Genomic DNA, 18,342 nt, shown 5'->3' with positions numbered 1-18,342 from the left:
CAGGTCATCGATGCGTGGTATGGGGAACGCATCGGTGGCCGTTACAGCGTTGAGCCCCCGGTAGTCCACGCAGAACCGTGTAGTTCGGTCCTTCTTTGGTACGAGGACTACAGGCGAGGCCCACGCGCTGCTGGATGCCTGGATCACCCCCAGCTTCAGCATCTCGTCTATCTCTTGGCGCATGTTTCCCTGCACCTCGAAAGAGACCCGATATGCTGAACGCCGGATCGGCGGGTGATCGCCAGTGTCCACGTCGTGGACAGCCATCTCAGTCCTTCCGGGCAGGCTGCTGAACAGCCCCCGGAAGGGGTGCAGGGTGGTCCCCAGCTGGGACCGTTGGTCCTCCGTGAGCTGGTGGCCAACCCCCACATCCTCGATGGACCCACCCGCCTTGGCTTGGGTGAGCAGATCCAGGAGGGTTTCTACCTCTCCTTCCTCGGGAAGGTTGCACACTGGGTGGGCAGTCGCTTCCCGCTCATGATGAGCCTTCATCATGTTCACGTGGAAGGCCTTCCTCCTTCCACGGGCGTGATCCAGGGTGACCAGATAGGTGACGGCATTGAGTTTCTGGTGCACGAAGTAGGGACCTTCCCAGGCTGCCTGAAGCTTGTTCTGTGGTACGGGGACCAGTACCCACACCTTTTGACCCACCTGGTAGGTCCTCTCACAAGCATTCTGGTCGTACCACCGCTTCTGGTCGGCCTGGGCCTGGGCCATATTGTCCTGCACCAGCTTTGCCAAGGCCATCATCCTGTCCCGGTGGCGCACGACATACTCGATGACCGACACCTCGGGGGTGGCCAAATCCCCTTCCCATGCTTCCTTCACCAGAGCCAGGGGGCCCCGTACCCGTCGCCCGTACAGGAGCTCAAAGGGGGAGAACCCCGTTGAGGCCTGCGGAACCTCCCGGTAAGCAAATAGGAGGTGTGGGAGGTAACGCTCCCAGTCTCTCCCGTGGGAGTCGACCAACATCTTAAGCATCTGCTTTAAGGTGCCATTGAACCGCTCACACAGGCCATTAGTCTGTGGGTGATACGGGCTGGCCACCAGATGTTGCACCTGCATTTGCTTACAGAGGGACTCCATCAGCCGCGACATGAACTGGGTCCCTCGGTCGGTGAGCATTTCTTGGGGGAAACCCACTCTGGAGAAGATCTCCAGTAAGGCGGTAGCCACCTTGTCGGCCCGAATGGACGACAAAGCTACCGCTTCCGGGTACCGGGTGGCATAGTCCACTACCGTGAGTATGAAGCATTTCCCGGAGTGGCTGGGAGTGGACAGAGGTCCAATAAGATCCACAGCGACCCTCGAGAAAGGCTCTTCGATGATTGGCAGAGTTACCAGTGGGGCTTTGGGGCGCGGCCCCGCCTTCCCCACCCTCTGACAGGTGTCACACGAACGGCAGTAGGCACCCACCGCGGCTCCCATCCCAGGCCAGTAGAAATGCTGAGCTATCCTGGCCTTGGTTTTAGCGATCCCTAGGTGTCCGGCCATCGGAATCTCGTGTGCGATCCGCAACAATTCCGCCCTGAACGGATAGGGTACCACTAACTGTCGGTCCCTGGGCCACGCCTCCGGTGAACCCTGCTGGACCGTTACCCGGTACAGCCGTCCCTGGTCCCAGACCACACGCTCGCAGTCTGACTCCATGGGAGGCTGTGCCGCCTGTTCCTTGAGAGCTTTCAGGCTGTCGTCTGCTTCCAACGCAGCCTGAAATTCCTGACTTGATGTGGCCAGAATCGACGAAACTGCCACATCCTCCGTCAGCCCCTCCGGGCATGTCACCTGGCCGCTGTCTGACCCGGCAGACACTTGGTCAGAAGTGGGGAAGCCGTCGGACCTCTGCAAGGCTCCTTGGGCTCCGACGCTCCCACTCCTGGTGACAGCGGCTATGACCGCTGTGACCGTGGGTAGTGCCTGCTTCCCCTCTGTTTCTGACCAAGCCGCCCGATCAGGCAGGCTTCCTAGGCCTTTGGACATCTCGGATGTGGGGAACTCCTGCCCTGGGGTCTTACCTGGCGGCTCCTCTCTTGGGACACCCCCACCTCCCATGGCCTGTTCCTCCCCCTGCAGTGGGCCTATACTCAGCAGCCTGGATACCCCTGGGAGCCCTACACTGCCGGTAGCTGCCCCCCTCTCCATCCCTGAGCTTCCCTCTACAGAATCCTGCCCGCCCCCTCCCTCACCGGAGGACAAGAGGTCACGGCACGCCGGCTGAGCACCTCTGCGGGCATCCCCACACTCCCCACCTGCTTTCACTAACCCTGTTTGTGTTGTGTCTGTGCAGGTGTTACCCTCAGGTTTCACTCCCTCCTCCTCAGCAGGACACACACTACATACAACATGGTTGGCATTAGCAGCAGACAAATCAATACACTCTTGGGGGGCCGAACTTGGGGGTTCAGAGGGTACATACTGCGATACTAGACGCCCCAAGTCGGTCCCTAATAAAACATTTGCGGGAATATTTGGCGTTACTCCCACCTCCCGCATCCCCCTTCCGGCACCCCAGTCCAAATACACCATGGCAACGGGAAGTGCCGGCTCCACGCCTCCAACCCCGGAGACGGAAAGAGTCTTTCCTGGTACCAAGTCCTGGGGGGACACCACCTCAGGCCGTACCAGTGTTCGTTCAGCGCCCGTGTCCCGCAGTCCCATGACCGCAGAACGGCCTATGGTGACGGGTTGGATGTTGTCCAGGGACCTACCACCACCCCCTCCCACACACAAAACATTGGGCGCTCTCTGGGACTGGGATGGGGTCTTTTGGCGCTGGGGACACTCAGCCCTAAAGTGTCCTGGTTTGTTGCATAGATGACAACGTCTTACGTCTGGTCCTTGCCTGGAGAGGGCAACAGGGGGATACACCCCTTGTGTTCTAGGGGCCGGGGAAACTGGGGCATGACTGGGCTTACCCCCTCTCCAGGTGCTGCTGGCAGACTTCTTCAGCTCAGGCGCCCTGTTATTGGCATACTCGTCTGCCAGGGCGGCTGTAGCAGAAGCCCCTGTTGGTTTTCGGTCACGGAGGAACTGTCGGAGGTCCTCTGGGCAGTTCCACAAGAACTGCTCCGTGACGAACAGTTCCTGGACCTCCTGGCGGGTAGTAAGCGCTAGACCCGAGGTCCAGTGCTCTGCGGCTCTCAACAGCGCCCGCATATGATCGGTCCAGGTGTCCTTGGGGCCACGCAGCAGGCTCCGGAACTTCTGGCGGTACGACTCGGGAGTGAGGTTGTACTGCCGGATCAGGGCCCGCTTGATGCAGTCGTAGTTCTGTACCTCCCCGGCAGGTAAGTCCCCCAAGGCATCCAGGGACTTACCCCTCAAACGGGGGGTCAGGTATCTGGCCCACTGATCCCGGGCCAGATGGTGCTGAAGACAGGTCCGTTCAAATGCCACCAGAAAGGAGTCCAGGTCCCCATCCTTCTCCAGTAGAGGGAAGTCCTCAGCTCGGACTTTGGACGACTTGGTCTCCTGATGGGTTGGTTGCTCTAGCGGAAGCCCCCGCTGGGCCAGGTCCAGTTGGTGCTGGCGCTCCGCAGCTCGCTCTGCACACTCCGCAGCCTCCCGGCGCTCTGCAGCTTCACGCTCCGCAGCCTCCCGGCGCTCTGCAGCCCGCTCTGCACGCTCCGCAGCCTCCCGGCGCTCCGCAGCTTCGCGCTCCTCCTCCGCTGCCTTCTCTGATGCTGCCAGGAGGGTTTTGTAGACGGCATCGCCATGAGACTGGAGACTTGCCATAGCCGCTTGTAAAAGGGCTTGTGATCTGGACAGGCTGGGCTGGGTAGGTGGTGGGCAGCCCACTGCGGGACCGTATACTGGGGACTGGCTCCCTGAGGTGCCCGGGCTGGACTCCTCCTCGCCATGAGTAACAATGTCCTCCCCTCCTGCCACACGGACCGTAGCATTAGCCTCCTGCAGGGTCTTGCTCCTGGTGCCGTCTGCCATCTTGGTAACCGACACCGCTGCAACCCTGAGTTTGCACACACCTTGTTATACTTTTAGCCTGACCGTCTAACGTTGGGCTGACCTTAAGACTCCAGCAGTGGAAGTTACCACTGGCAGTCTTTAGTGCCTGGGAGTAGGGGTCCCACAACACTATTATTCTGCAATCCCACCGCTCTGCCACCAATGTGATGAAAGCCGGCCGGTGGGTGCAGCTCTCTGGCGCCCCCTTACCTCTCAGGTCAGTCAAGGTACTGCACCTAGAGAAAGTAGTGCCAGGTAGCTGCAACCAGCGCAGGGAACACGGTAGTGTGTTATCCCTTCAACGTCACTAAACCGTAACGTCACTACACAGCACAACTCGCTAGCGCCCTCTTAGCCTCAGGTCAGTCAAGGAACTGCACCTAGGATAAGCGGTCGCCAGGGAGACTGTCCTGTAACCTACTGGGTATCGGGGCCCTCTGTAGTGAGGGCGGTATATATATCTTCCTTGGCCGCGCCAGGAATATATATATCTGAACCTCCGACCGTCACTACCAGCCTTCCCCAATCCCCAGTTGGTATGCTGCCACCAGTCCCTATTTTAGATATACGCCCAGTCCGTGAATGGGCCTATATCGGGTCAGGAACCAACCCTGGGTAGCGTTTTGGCTTGAGCCGAGCTCACACGGACGTGCGTTCGTTATGCAGAATAAAAGGCAGGCCCACAATTACTTGAGGTAATTGATTATAATAATACACTAGATACACGATATACAACTAAATATACACAGGTATAAGGTCAGGCTAAACTATACAACAATGGAATACAACACACAGAATCACCACAGCATATCAGTTACCGGTTTCTTGATTTTCTTGTGACGCAGGGAGAGGATTCTGCGGTCGCAGGCACGGTTCTTTGTTACAGGCTGAGGCCTACCACCGCATGGTCAAACTGCTCCTCCCCTTGGTGGCCTCAGCTGGTGCTCAGATGTTCAGCACCCCACTCTTGGGTCAAGACTGACTTATCTCTTGTCTGTCCTGCTATCTTACCTGCCCCGTCCCGCCCACTGCTGGTGAGGTCAGCTGGCTCAGTCTCCACCCTCAGGTCTAACTTCGATCAGAAGCCCAAATTCTAAGGAACCCAATAACTTCTTCTGGGATGGTCTCATGATACCCCCAGGGGTTCCCATGGATTCGGGCCGCCGTAACCGACCTTTTGATATCAATTATGATACCATACGGTCCTCAGGAATGGCTCAGTGCTATATCTTGGCTTCCAGAGCACGTACAAACGTCTACCGCGGAGGCTTGTGTGCGCAATGGCTCCGGGACGCCGTGATATTTTTTTATTGGCCCATCCCACGCAACATGCGTGTACTTTTCATGTTTCTATATCTTATGCCTCCATGCTTGTGACAGACAAAGAAACTAGTCCTATGGGACAAATGGTCAGGTACAGATAGACGAAGCACCCCCCCCTGCTGGCTGTGTTTCCTCTCGAAGTCTTTGAAGCTCCTAGCATTCAAGTGTTAAGTAGGCCCCGGGGCTTCTTATCTTACAGGAGCCTGGATGGGGGGAAACTATCTAGTTGACGTTTTAACAGAAGGTCCCAAGGGTGGGGGCTGCTGAAGTGTGGCCATCCCTGGATATGATTTATCATTACCAAGATGGCGGCTACAGGTTCATCACAGAGGGGTTTCCTGATCCTTTGATTGTAGGAATGAGTGGTATATATGTGCTAATAAATTAGGACAAACGTAGAAAATTTAGGAAAAAAATTGGACATATCGGCAGTAATAACATGCTGATTGTGATGTCATGAAGATGACTTGAATTTCCACCATTAAGAGAACAGCATTGCTGGTCATTTATATTAAGTAAATTGGATATTCATTCTTCTCGATTGTGATGTCATGAAGATGACTTGAATTTCAACCAATCAGAGATCAGCATGTTTCAGGTCACCCAGATAGAACAGTCCATGAAACATGAGTCACGGCCACTGTGAGGTCATAATGCTGATTAGAATTTCCACCAATCAGAAAACAGAATTGCCCAGAAGAACCACCCAGGAGGTATGAGTCATCGCCACTGTGAGGTCATAATGCTGACCAATCACAGAGCAGCCATGCCCAGATTTTCCACCAATCACAGAGCAGGCACCCCCAGATTTTCCACCAATCAGAGATAAGCAGTGGGTATAAATAGCAGCCACACCCAGATTTTCCACCAATCAGTGATCAGCAGTGGGTATAAATAGCTGCTGCCGCCTGCCCGGCTTAGCCTTGCACTGGTTGGGTCTCTCTCTTTTTCTCTCTCTTGGTATCTCCCGGTATCTATCCCTCCCCTCTCTCTCTCTCTCTCTTTGACCCAACGGCCCTCTTAAGGGCTACCCCAAATGTGTAAAAGATAGAACCAATATTTGTGTTGTTTGTCCGTTTTATGAGCCTGTGATTAACCCCTTCCCACTCTTTGCTATATATATATATATATATATATATATATATATATATATATATATATATATATATATATATATTTATTATGTGCAGGTGGGCCTTAAAGGGATTTTCCAGGACAAACATTTTGATGGCTTATCCCCTGGTTAGCTCATTAATATCAGATTTGTGGTGGTCCGGCACACGGCACCTCCACTAATCAGCTGTTTGCAGCTTCGGCCGAGGTCAGATGTAAACAGTGTTGAGGAGCTGAAAAATCACAGCTCTGGTCACTGTGTAGTGGCCGCTCCCTGGTGCTGCAGATCAGCTCCTATTACATGAATATTAGCTGATCTGCAGGACCCACAGTACAGTGAATGGAGCTGTGATGTTCAATCTTCACACTATTTACACTTGAGCGCTGCAATCAGCTGATGGGTAGAGCCGGTGCCGCGTGTCGGAGCCCCACCGATCTGATATTGATAACCCATCCCCAGGATAAATCATCATTATTATACTACTCATACATGAAGAAAGCGAGGTGGCACACCGATTTAATAAAATCTTCTTTTATTCCATTTCCATTAAAAATACAGGGAAGCGGCGCCTTTTGAGGACGACGGCCGTTTCGCGTGTCTATCACGCTTCTACGGGTCGAGGCATATGGTCATGGGGGTGTGCAGGGGTTAAAATACTCCCGACCCCACCCCCTGCACCAAACAGCCATACAAAATGTTACAACAAAAAATACATTAAAAACAACCACCCAGGAGGTATGAGTCATCGCCACTGTGAGGTCATAATGCTGACCAATCACAGAGCAGCCACACCCAGTTTTTCCACCAATCAGAGCAGCCATACCCAGATTTTCCACCAATCAGAGATCAGCAGTGGGTATAAATAGCCGCTGCCGCCTGCCCGGCTTAGCCTTGCACTGGTTGGGTCTCTCTTTTTTCCCTCTCTTGGTATCTCCCGGTATCTCTCCCTTCCCTCTCTCTTCTCTCCCTCCCCTCTCTCTTCTCTCTCTCTCTTTGACCCAATGGCCCTCTTAAGGGCTACCCCAAATGTGTAAAAGATAGAACCAATATTTGTGTTGTTTGTCCGTTTTATGGATGGAGCGAGACATGATGTCCCAGATGTGTCCCGGATTCAGGTCTGGGGAACGGGCGGGCCAGTCCATAGCTTCAATGCCTTCATCTTGCAGGAACTGCTGACACACTCCAGCCACATGAGGTCTGGCATTGTCCGGCATTAGGAGGAACCCAGGGCCAACTGCACCAGCATATGGTCTCACAAGGGGTCTGAGGATCTCATCTCGGTACCTAATAGCAGTCAGGCTACCTCTGGCGAGCACATGGAGGGCTGTGCGGCCATCCAAAGAAATGCCACAGAACACCAGGATTGGCAAAGTCGCCAGTCTGAGGATCTCATCTCGGTACCTAATGGCAGTCAGGCTACCTCTGCCGAGCACAAGGAGGGCTGTGCGGCCATCCAAAGAAATGCCACAGAACACCAGGATTGGCAAAGTCGCCACTGGCGCCCTGTGCTCTTCACAGATGAAAGCAGGTTCACACTGAGCACATGTAACAGACGTGACAGAGTCTGGAGACGCCGTGGAGAGCGATCTGCTGCCTGCAACATCCCTCAGCATGACCGGTTTGGTAGTGGGTCAGTAATGGTGTGGGGTGGCATTTGTTTGGAGGGCCGCACAGTTCCCTTTATTTTTTGAGCAGTGCATATACATATATAAAATGTTCCTCCCCCACCATGTGACATACTGCATACCTCATAGGGACAGCAGTCAGGAAGCACCAGTAGTACCAGCAGCTCCCACAGTACAATGCAAATGTAGCATTCTCAGCGTGTACTGACCAATGCTGTCCACCAGGTGGCATCAGCAGGAAATTACAGGGATGAGACAAGCACTGCATGACAGCCCCGCCCCAATCTGCCCTATACCAGACACGCCCCCTACCAACGCCCCACCCCCGCTGCCATGACAACCGAATTGTTTAATGGCAGAATGAGACCTTATATGAGCAAAGAAGTAGCGGCCGGAGAGCGGGGTCCGCACAGGTGAGCGCCCCCATAACACAGTGTATGTACTGCACGTCAGCTCTATGGCAGACTGTCACCTGTGCTGGATCCAGTACGTGTTACACTTATATCTGTACAGAGACACAGAGGACGCAGCGGGGCCCTGTTGCTATATATTTGTGTGTGTGTATATATACAGTATATATATATGTGTGTGTATATACAGTATATATATATATATATATATATATATATGTGTGTGTCTATATACAATATATATATGTGTGTGTCTATATACAGTATATACTGTATATGTGTGTGTGTATATACAGTATATATGTGTGTGTGTCTATATACAGTATATATGTGTGTGTGTCTATATACAGTATATATATATATGTGTGTGTGTGTATATATACACAATATATATATGTGTTGTGTATATATACAATATATATATATATATATATATATATATATATATATATATATATATGTGTGTGTGTGTATATATATATATATATATATATATGTGTGTGTGTATATATACAGTATATATATGTGTGTGTATATACAGTACAGAAAAAAGTTTGGACACACCTTCTCATTTAAAGATTTTTCTGGATTTTCATGACTTTGAAAATTGTACATTCACACTGAAAGCATCAAAACTATGAATTAACACATGTGGAATTATATACTTAACAAAAAAAGTGTGAAACAACTGAAAATATGTCTTATATTCTAGGTTCTTCAGAGTAGCCACCTTTTGGTTTGATGACTGCTTTGCACACTCTTGGCATTCTCTTGATGAGCTTCAAGAGGTAGTCACCGGAAATGGTCTTCCAACAATCTTGAAGGAGTTCCCAGAGATGCTTAGCACTTGTTGGCCCTTTTGACTTCACTCTGCGGTCCAGCTCACCCCAAACCATCTCGATTGGGTTCAGGTCTGGTGACTGTGGAGGCCGGTCATCTGGCATAGCACCCCATGACTCTTCCTCTTAGTCCAATAGCCCTTACACAGCCTGGAGGTGTGTTTGGGGTCATTGTCCTGTTGAAAAATAAATGATGGTCCAACTAAACGCAAACCGGATGGAATAGCATGCCGCTGCAAGATGCTGTGGTAGCCATGCTGGATCAGTATGCCTTCAATTTTGAATAAATCCCCAACTGTGTCACCAGCAAAGCACCCCCACACCATCACACCTCCTCCTCCATGCTTCACAGTGGGAACCAGGCATGTAGAGTCCATCCGTTCACCTTTTCTGGGTCACACAAAGACACGGTGGTTGGAACCAAAGATCTCAAATTTGGACTCATCAGACCAAAGCACAGATTTCAACTGGTCTAATGTCCATTCCTTGTGTTCTTTAGCCCAAACAAGTCTCTTCTGCTTATTGCCTGTCCTTAGCAGTGGTTTCCTAGCAGCTATTTTACCATGAAGGCCTGCTGCACAAAGTCTCCTCTTAACAGTTGTTGTAGAGATGTGTCTGCTGCTAGAACTCTGTGTGTGTCATGGGTGTGTCGCCACGAAGATCGTCGCGACTACACAGCCTGACTTCTCGCAGCTGAGTTTTTGGTGCTTTGTTTTTTGTTGTTGTGAGGGAGTTAATTCTCTCTCTCTGTGCTTGACGAGGCTCAGCCTCGCCCAGCTGCAGTTAATGCTGCAGTATTGGGATTCCTTCAAATACCTGCTGGTCTGTTAGGGAAGTTGTCGGTGAAAGCATTTCTTGCAGACCTTCAGAGTGGATCGTTGTTTGGTGGAGTTCAGAGGAGTATGCGGTGTGGTTTGTTCCCTTCCTCCCTTTATCATTTATCTCCTAACCTGTTGTTGTTCCCTCTGTAATTGTGGTGTTAGTTTTTGTATGCAAGGTGGTTTTTGGTTTTCCCCTTGTACTGTCTCGTTTGTCTAGTACTGTGTTTTGGGCATTTTCTATCCTGTTTCCCATTGTTGTGATCGGGGTCCTTCTCAGGACTAGATTACTTAGGTTCAGGGATATTCAGAAGTTTATGGTTACGCTGGCGGCCTGGACCTCTGTACCATTAACAGTACCTCCAGGTTGAGGGATTAGTCAGGGCCCCCGTCTAGGGTCAGCTCAGGCCCCTGACCCCCCTGTACGCTCTGACAGCGTGACAGTGTGGCATTGACCTGGTCTCTAATCTGAGCTGCTGTTAACCTGCGATTTCTGAGGCTGGTGACTCGGATAAACTTATCCTCAGAAGCAGAGTTGACTCTTGGTCTTCCTTTCCTGGGGCAGTCCTCGTGAGCCAGTTTCTTTGTAGCGCTTGATGGTTTTTGCAACTGCACTTGGGGACACTTTCAAAGTTTGCCCAATCTTTCGCACTGACTGACCTTCATTTCTTAAAGTAATGATGGCCACTCGTTTTTCTTTACTTAGCTGCTTTTTTCTTGCCATAATACAAATTCTAACAGTCTATTCAGTAGGACTATCAGCTGTGTATCCACCAGACTTCTGCACAACACAACTGATGGTCCCAACCCCTTTTATAAGGCAAGAAATCCCACTTATTAAACCTGACAGGGCACACCTGTGAAGTGAAAACCATTTCCGGTGACTACCTCTTGAAGCTCATCAAGAGAATGCCAAGAGTGTGCAAAGCAGTCATCAAAGCAAAAGGTGGCTACTTTGAAGAACCTAGAATATAAGACATATTTTCAGTTGTTTCACACTTTTTTGCTAAGCATATAATTCCACATGTGTTAATTCATAGTTTTGATGCCTTCAGTGTGAATGTACAATTTTCATAGTCATGAAAATACAGAAAAATCTTTAAATGAGAAGGGGTGTCCAAACTTTTGGTCTGTACTGTATATATATATACATACATACACACGCTGCATATATACGTATAGTGGAAAAGATAAAAGAAAACTTACAAATAAAAAACTAATTTTTTTTGCGAATATTACCAATTCCCGTGGTCTAATAACTGCTGCAGGAGCTCGATAGGTGGCTGTGCTCCATATTTTTCTAATGCCGGCATGTTCATATCATCCACAAATATGACGCATTTCTTCCCCATCTGAGGTCGTACACGCCTTTCCGTCTTTTGTCCAGTCTGTCCATGATGATATTCTAGAATAAGATGCAAACTATGTGTCGGAAGATTCAATAGGTTGACCACTACTGCGGTGTCTCATTTTCAGGTAGAAAACATCACATGACCGCTGCAGCCAAATCAGCGGCTATTGATTGGCTTCAGAATTGATGTTTCATTCGACCTAGAAGAACTAGTCTTCTAGCTCTCTTTTCTGGCTCAGAAAGAAAGTCACCACTGCAGGCGATCATCTGACACTGGTTGGCTTCATTGACATCTCCTGGTCGAAAAGGAAGTGAAGAGACCGATGGGGACACAGGCGGCAGCGTGGAGAAGCGACAGGGTATTTTTTTTGTTTTAAGACACACATGGGTCCATCAACCCATTTAAATGTATGTCTGACCATCTAATACACAGATCTTCAGGGTCTGCGAGAGAGACCTCTGTTGTTTGTGGGTCTCCTCTCTGGCTCATAGCAGAGGGTCCTAAGTGGCGTATCCCCCCCAATGACATCTATATATCGTAATGAAGCAACCTCTTTCATTTGTCAGAAGGCAGGGTGATAAAAAGAAGACAAACCTGAATCTGATTGGCACTGGTGCGAGCAGAAAAGTTGATGAAGAAGGGAAAGAATTTTTTTTTGTCCAGATTGTTCATCAGTTTGTCTTTGACGTAAATAGATTTCTCTGTCCCCGTCAGTCCCACAAATAAGAGTGGTCTGCTAAAAAAGGAAAGTAGTTTGTAGGACAACCATAAAATCAAACATTTTACAGTGTTGAGAATAAAACTACTAATTTAGGCCCGAATTCAGACGTCCGATAAACACCATCCATGTACGGACCAAGATCTCCGGACCCAAACTCGCCAGCCTCATGGATGTCTATGAGGCTGTCAATTTCAGGTCAGGGGTCCCGCGGCCCGTCCGTCCATCGTGATATGTGTTTCCCGTCCTTAAGTAACTAGCAAACTATTTTCATTTATACAAACTGTATTTAGTACAGACATAAAACAGACAGGTGTGAATGGCGGCCAGTTTTCTGTGTATAGACCAATAGGGTTTCCTAATTCGACTCCACTATCCGAATGGTTTTCCCATACAATAAGTAATTGTGATGGCAAAATGGATAATTGTCAACAAGGTTTCCTAATAAGAGTCATTTTGTTACTCTTACTTGGTGTTTTTGATGCACATATCCATGAGGAAGGTGTATCTGACAGTATCCATAGTTGGCACAATGATATCTTGGATTTTGGTGCTTTTGTCCCACGTGGCTGTGCCTTTAATAAACTCATTCCAGTGAACCCAGCGCCCTCGGCCTTTTAACTTCAAAGAAAAAAAAAGTAGTTACAACTTTGATAAACCATATTCGGACACATTTGATGTAAGGATAAGAGAGCACTGACACATTACATAAGTTTGACATTTAGGTCCTGTTCACACTGCGTTTATGCAGCATGTCTATTACTTTGCCAGAGGATCTGACGGAATCCACTTAGGTCATTGGACTCCATGTCTCCTTCTGAATTCAGTTTTTCGGGGATTCAATCAGAACCTCTGGCAGAGTCATAGATATACGGCATAAACACAGTGTGAACATGTCCTAAGAGACCTAAGATAATAACCCAAAGGCCAAAGTTATAAGTTGCTGAGCATTAGGCTTGATTTCCATGAAGAAATCCCTTTACCTCGTACATGTAGTCATAGACCAGGCCTTTATCGTCCAAAGGACATTCCCATTTCCCCACGGAGGACAGGAAAGGGCTCTGATCGATCTTTCCTGTGACAATTTCTTTGAAAAAAAACATCAAACTTCACTCGGCTGTCGGTGTCACAACAGCCGCCAATGGACCAAACCAGGGAGAAAGCAAAACTGGCCTAAAAGAGAAGAAAAGGGATACAATATACAGCGGGCGAAATAAGTATTGAACACGTCACCAATTTTCTAAGTAAATATATTTCTAAAGGTGCTATTGACATGCAATTCTCAGCAGACGTCAGGAACCTGCCTCTAACAATCGCGGATGACGTGGTCGAGCTTCAAAGGAGACCGTGATTTTTGCTATATGCAGCAATGGTGTAGCATTGCTGTATATAGCACAAGCGATCAGACGATCGCAGCTTTAAGTTCCCTAAGGGGGCTAATAAATACAGAGAAAAGTTACAAAAAATGTTTTAAAAAGTATGAAAAAAAACAAAAAAAAAACCCATAAAACTTGAAATGGGTTTTTTCCCCCAGTAAAAACAGAGAAAATACGTTTTACAAAAAATACACATATGTGGTATCGCCGCATTCAGAAAAGTCCAATCTATCAAAATATAAAAATAATTAACCCGATCAGTAAACGGCGTAACGAGAAAAAAAATCAAGAACGACAAAATTATGTTTTTCTGGTTGATGCAGTATCACAAAAAATGCTGTAAGAAGCGATAAAAATGTAATATCTATCGCAATATGGTATCAACAAAAACATTGTCTCGTACCACAAAAAATAAGCTCTCAAACAGCTCCATCGACTAAAAAATGAAAACGTCACGGGTCTCGGAAAATGGTGACACAACCCAAAAAAATGTTTTTTCCCAAACCTCTAATTTTTTTTTTTCACTACCAATCTAATAAAAAAACTGGACATGTTTGGTATCGGTGTAATCGTACTGAGGAGTGAATCATATTGCTAAGTAATTTTACCACACAATGTACACCGTAAAAACAATTCCCAAAAAATAATGTCAGAATTGTGATATTTTCACAATTTCTCTCCACTTGGAATTATTTCCCCGTTTTCCAGGAGCATAGGAAAGCACTGTCTATACCTGCAGATGGATCAGCCACACTGTGTATGGGATCGGCAGATCTTCCACTTACCAGGATCCAGATACGAATGTTCTTATTATTCGGATCCTCTCTCACCACATCAAAAATCAGCATCTCCAATAATGGTGTGAGTGATATTACCACATTGCCATTGCTGGTTGTCACCAGATCCTATGAGGAAAGACATTAGGACACTGAGGGTAAATCTAGACTACAAACTTGCGCAATGCTCCTACAATTGAGAGGACACATGGCGCCCACCTTGCACTGCTTTCGGAGGAATCGAAGGGAAGGTTGGACGAGCCACTTAAAGAGTTCCTCTAGAAGAGCGAGGTGGTCCTTAGTCTTCAGTGCATCGGGAAGGGTGCTGAGCCAGGACCTCACCAGGGGCGCCCAGCCCAGTTGTTGGGGTTCCAGATAAATCATACCGCAGCGGCTAACAGTGGCGGGCTGGAGAGAGAGATATACTAAGTAGGGTTGCCCTAAGACACAAGCCCATCCAGTTATCTAATTATCTCGCTGGGTGGATGAAAAACAGTCTACAAAGTCGTTTCCAAGTGTCCTGACGTTTCCATCATCCATAGATTACATAGACATCCATTTATTTGAGTAGAAGCTATGTAACATTACATTTTCCCTACATTCAGTGCTGGTGTCAGGAACTGGATCCTCACCATTTAGATGATTGTTGTAGTAGCACCAGAATGAAAGGGACTGACAATCCCTTTAATTATAGCGACTAAAGTGAATGTAGAGATGACTGTCAGTAGCGTAACTAGAGTCCGATGGGCCCCCATTGCAACATTTGGACCCCCTGCATGTTGGTCAGATGTATGGGCCCTTATAGTGTTCTAAATCCTATAAGGACATACGTGTTGCACCTCCTACCCCATTATGTAGTAATATCCCCCATATTGGGCTCCTTCCTGGTATATATGTCCCCTGTTCTGGCCCCATCCTGGTATATATATCCCCCATCCTAGTGTACATGTCCCTTATCCTGGGCCCCACCTTGATATATATATCCCCCATCCTGGTATATATGTCCCTTATCCTGGGCCCCACCTTGATACATATATCCCCCATCCTGGTATATTTTTCCCCCATTCTGGTATATATATCCCCCATCCTAGTATATATATCCCCCATCCTGGTATATATATCCCCCATCCTAGTATATATATTCCCCATCCTGGTATATATATATATCCCCATCCTAGTATATATATCCCCCATCCTGGTATATGTCCCCCATTCTGCCGTTGTACTTTAATGCATAGGAAAAAAATAAATGATTCTGCTCTCTTTTCCTCCGCTCCCCCGCTGTGCGCCATCCTCTTCTGAAGCCAGCATCTGACTTCAGAGTGCAAGCTTCGGGAGCATATGATGTCACTGTCATGCACCCTCAGTCACGTGCACGCCGACATCAGCTGCTGGCTTCTGATTGGCCGGCAGCGTGCATTGTCGTGCACAGACCCAACAGGTCTCTGCGCCTCAATACACTTCGTCTGAATGTGCGTTTGGGGGTGCACATGCAGTTGAAGTTTGCGCTGATGTCGGCGGGCCCCTCACCTGCACAGGCCCAGTCGCGACCTCTGCAACCGCGATCATTACACCCCTGATGACTGTGTATGTAGGACTTCCAAATCGGTGAATGGAAGAGTTGCTCGTGCTGCCAAACTCTCCTTTCACAGCGGCACAAGATGGGGCCTCATATTCGAGAAAAGTTAGGGTGGGTGCCAGAGGAGAGACCCTCATCTATCAGACAATTATGGCCATTTTGTGGATATGCTTTAAAAGATGAGAATACCTCTAAAAGTCAACCCTATAACTAAATCTGATTAGTTAGCATTAGATCCCCCGATGTACAAGTATATGGGAACTCCTCTCTTATAGGATGAGTGAAAACCTACCGACGCCTGGGAAAGGTCCATTGTTTCAAAAATCAGACTCATCTGAGGTGACATCTGAATGATCTCCCCACTCATCAAGCAACGCTAAAAATAACAGGACATATTTAAAACAATATTAAATGTTGAACAAATGAATAATAACTTAATCCACGGAGTCTGATCAGTAACCTCATAAAGGATCATTGTAAGCTTTAGTGGAGAAAGTACAATCATTATGTGCACAAATTAATATCTGAAAAAAGTGCAAAAATCTAGTAGCTGATTTATAATTGGAAGATGATCCTGCAATGAATATCTTTTAAAGCGTCTCTCTCCACATACAATACATAAGTCCTCTACTAAAGGCTTATTTCCATCTTCATGAATGGATATTGTCAGATAGTGTTAGGAAATACAAACAGTTTTTGCAATTTACTGCTAATTAAAGATATATAAAGATGCCATAAAATCTAATGTTTTCTATTCTCCATCATGGCTGTAGATATACATGGAGGATAACTTTTTGTATCACTTTTTGTTATGCTACATGGTGATGAAAACAGAAAAGGATATAAATAAAAAAAAAAAAGTTTTCACAAAGTAAAATAGAGAGTTACCTTTTTATTATCATCTAGGACGGTGTTCATACTTTCTATCCCTAGCGTATCAATAGGTCCATCAAAGATAACCCATTTTCTTTCCGGGGTCTCAGATAACGCAAACTCCCGGAAAGTATTAGCGACTATCCCATCGGTCCACTGCAAATGAAGAGAGGCATCAATAAAATTGCTCTTCCCATAAAATCCAGTACAATCCCACAATTGAACGGATTATTAAAGGGAATGCCTGGGATTATGATATTGATGATGCACATGTATTGACTACACGTGGCCCCTATTGAAGTGAACGTGGCGGCACCGGGAGAGACCGCAAGTAAGTGATTTGCATATACGCGGTCACATGCCAACTAGAAGTGCATGACCTCACTCAAAGCAAGTGTATTGAGTGAGGCCAGACACAGTCTATTCAGAATGTGGCTGGAAGTATGCAAATTTATGCTAATTTCTGGCATAAATAATACAATTTGTTGCTTCCATGTCTGATGGGGAAAATAAAACAGTTTCCAATTTTTGTGCAAACAGGGGGTAAGCAATAATAAAATGATTGCCCGGCAATGTATGGCTGGGATCTATGTCTCTGAAGGAACCCCATCTACCATGTCCATAAGCCATAAAAGGGGAGATTTTCCCATTTTCAGCAAAGATATTAGTATTATAAACAATAATTCCAATCATAGACGAACCTCATGTGACACTGGATCAAACTGCCCGAACAGCTGCCCCATGGTGATGGCTTTAGGGTTCACTGTCCGGTAAATCACTTTTTCTTCTTCGCACCCTCGCTCATTCATAAGAGACAGCGTATCAGCGAGGACGTGGAGGACCTTCGTTTTTCCAGAGAACGGCTCTCCAACCAACATAAAACTGCACGGGATAAACAAAACGCAGCATGGTCCATTGTATAAAATGGAAACCGCGAAGAATAAATCCCCCGTCCCATGGACTTCTGTAGTTCCAGCTTACCCGTGTCTGACAATCATCATCTCATACGTCTGGATCATGTCCTCCAGGAAGACCTTCTCGGGCTGGATGTTGTGTCCAGCACAGCTCTCCTGTGCGCATTCAAGGAAATCCTGAGCAAAAGGAAGGTAAAATATTCCATCAGTCTGTTTACAGTGGATCCAATTAGAGGTGGGAGAATACATTTTCAGGACCCAGATCAGTATTCTGTGGCCGCTGGACGGGACCCCTGAGAGCCGCCTCTTAGCTGCCGGCATCCCCGGCTCCTCTTCTGATTATATGGCCTGGTGTACATCATGCTGCAACCATAACTTCATGCCAGGCCGGCTAATCTGAAGAAGAGCCGGGGGGCAGGAAGAAATAAGGTGGCTCTCAGGGGTCTCATTCAGTGCCCACTACTGACCTGATGTCACACACAGTGTAGGAAAGACAAAGTGCGACACAAAGGGATGAGGGGAAGGGAGCCCCGACACTAGGGAAAGGGGGAAATGGAGACCTCCTAGGCTGATCTGCAATCACCCTGTCTCCCCTACCGACTCTATATTGGTTCCTCACCAATTGCCGTACAGGAACCTATCCCTGTATTTCCTTAGCGTTT

At 47.9% G+C, this 18,342-nt stretch overlaps 1 protein-coding gene across 1 annotated transcript; it reads right to left on the bottom strand.

Moving 5' to 3' along the window:
- Window positions 1-11,236: 11,236 nt before the first annotated feature.
- On the bottom strand, window positions 11,237-17,929 carry LOC141235444 (dynein axonemal heavy chain 12-like). Its single transcript, XM_073668124.1, has 10 exons — window positions 17,748-17,929; window positions 17,468-17,648; window positions 16,782-16,922; window positions 16,186-16,269; window positions 14,534-14,722; window positions 14,324-14,443; window positions 13,146-13,335; window positions 12,632-12,783; window positions 12,039-12,180; window positions 11,237-11,497 (listed from the first exon to the last, which is right to left on the bottom strand). Exons 1-7 carry the CDS (start codon window positions 17,927-17,929, stop codon window positions 13,174-13,176), a joined length of 1,059 nt encoding a protein of 352 aa, XP_073524225.1. The 3' UTR covers window positions 11,237-11,497; window positions 12,039-12,180; window positions 12,632-12,783; window positions 13,146-13,173.
- Window positions 17,930-18,342: the final 413 nt, after the last annotated feature.

Source organism: Phyllobates terribilis, unplaced genomic scaffold, assembly GCF_046119375.1.
Source record: "Phyllobates terribilis strain yellow unplaced genomic scaffold, ASM4611937v1 Scaffold_669__1_contigs__length_847585, whole genome shotgun sequence".
NCBI classification, from domain to species: domain Eukaryota; kingdom Metazoa; phylum Chordata; class Amphibia; order Anura; family Dendrobatidae; genus Phyllobates; species Phyllobates terribilis.
The sequence above is the reverse complement of the archived record's forward strand: the minus strand, read 5'-3'. Positions and strand labels throughout refer to the sequence as shown.

Coding starts and splice junctions, on each gene's coding strand:
- LOC141235444 (XM_073668124.1), bottom strand. CDS start 17,929: ATGTATTCTCCCACCTCTAATTGGATCCACTGTAAACAGACTGATGGA. Junction 16,923..17,467: donor TTGATCCAGTGTCACATGAG/GTTCGTCTATGA, acceptor CTTCATTTGCAG/TGGACCGATGGGATAGTCGC. Junction 13,336..14,323: donor ACATTCGTATCTGGATCCTG/GTAAGTGGAAGA, acceptor CTTCTCTTTTAG/GCCAGTTTTGCTTTCTCCCT.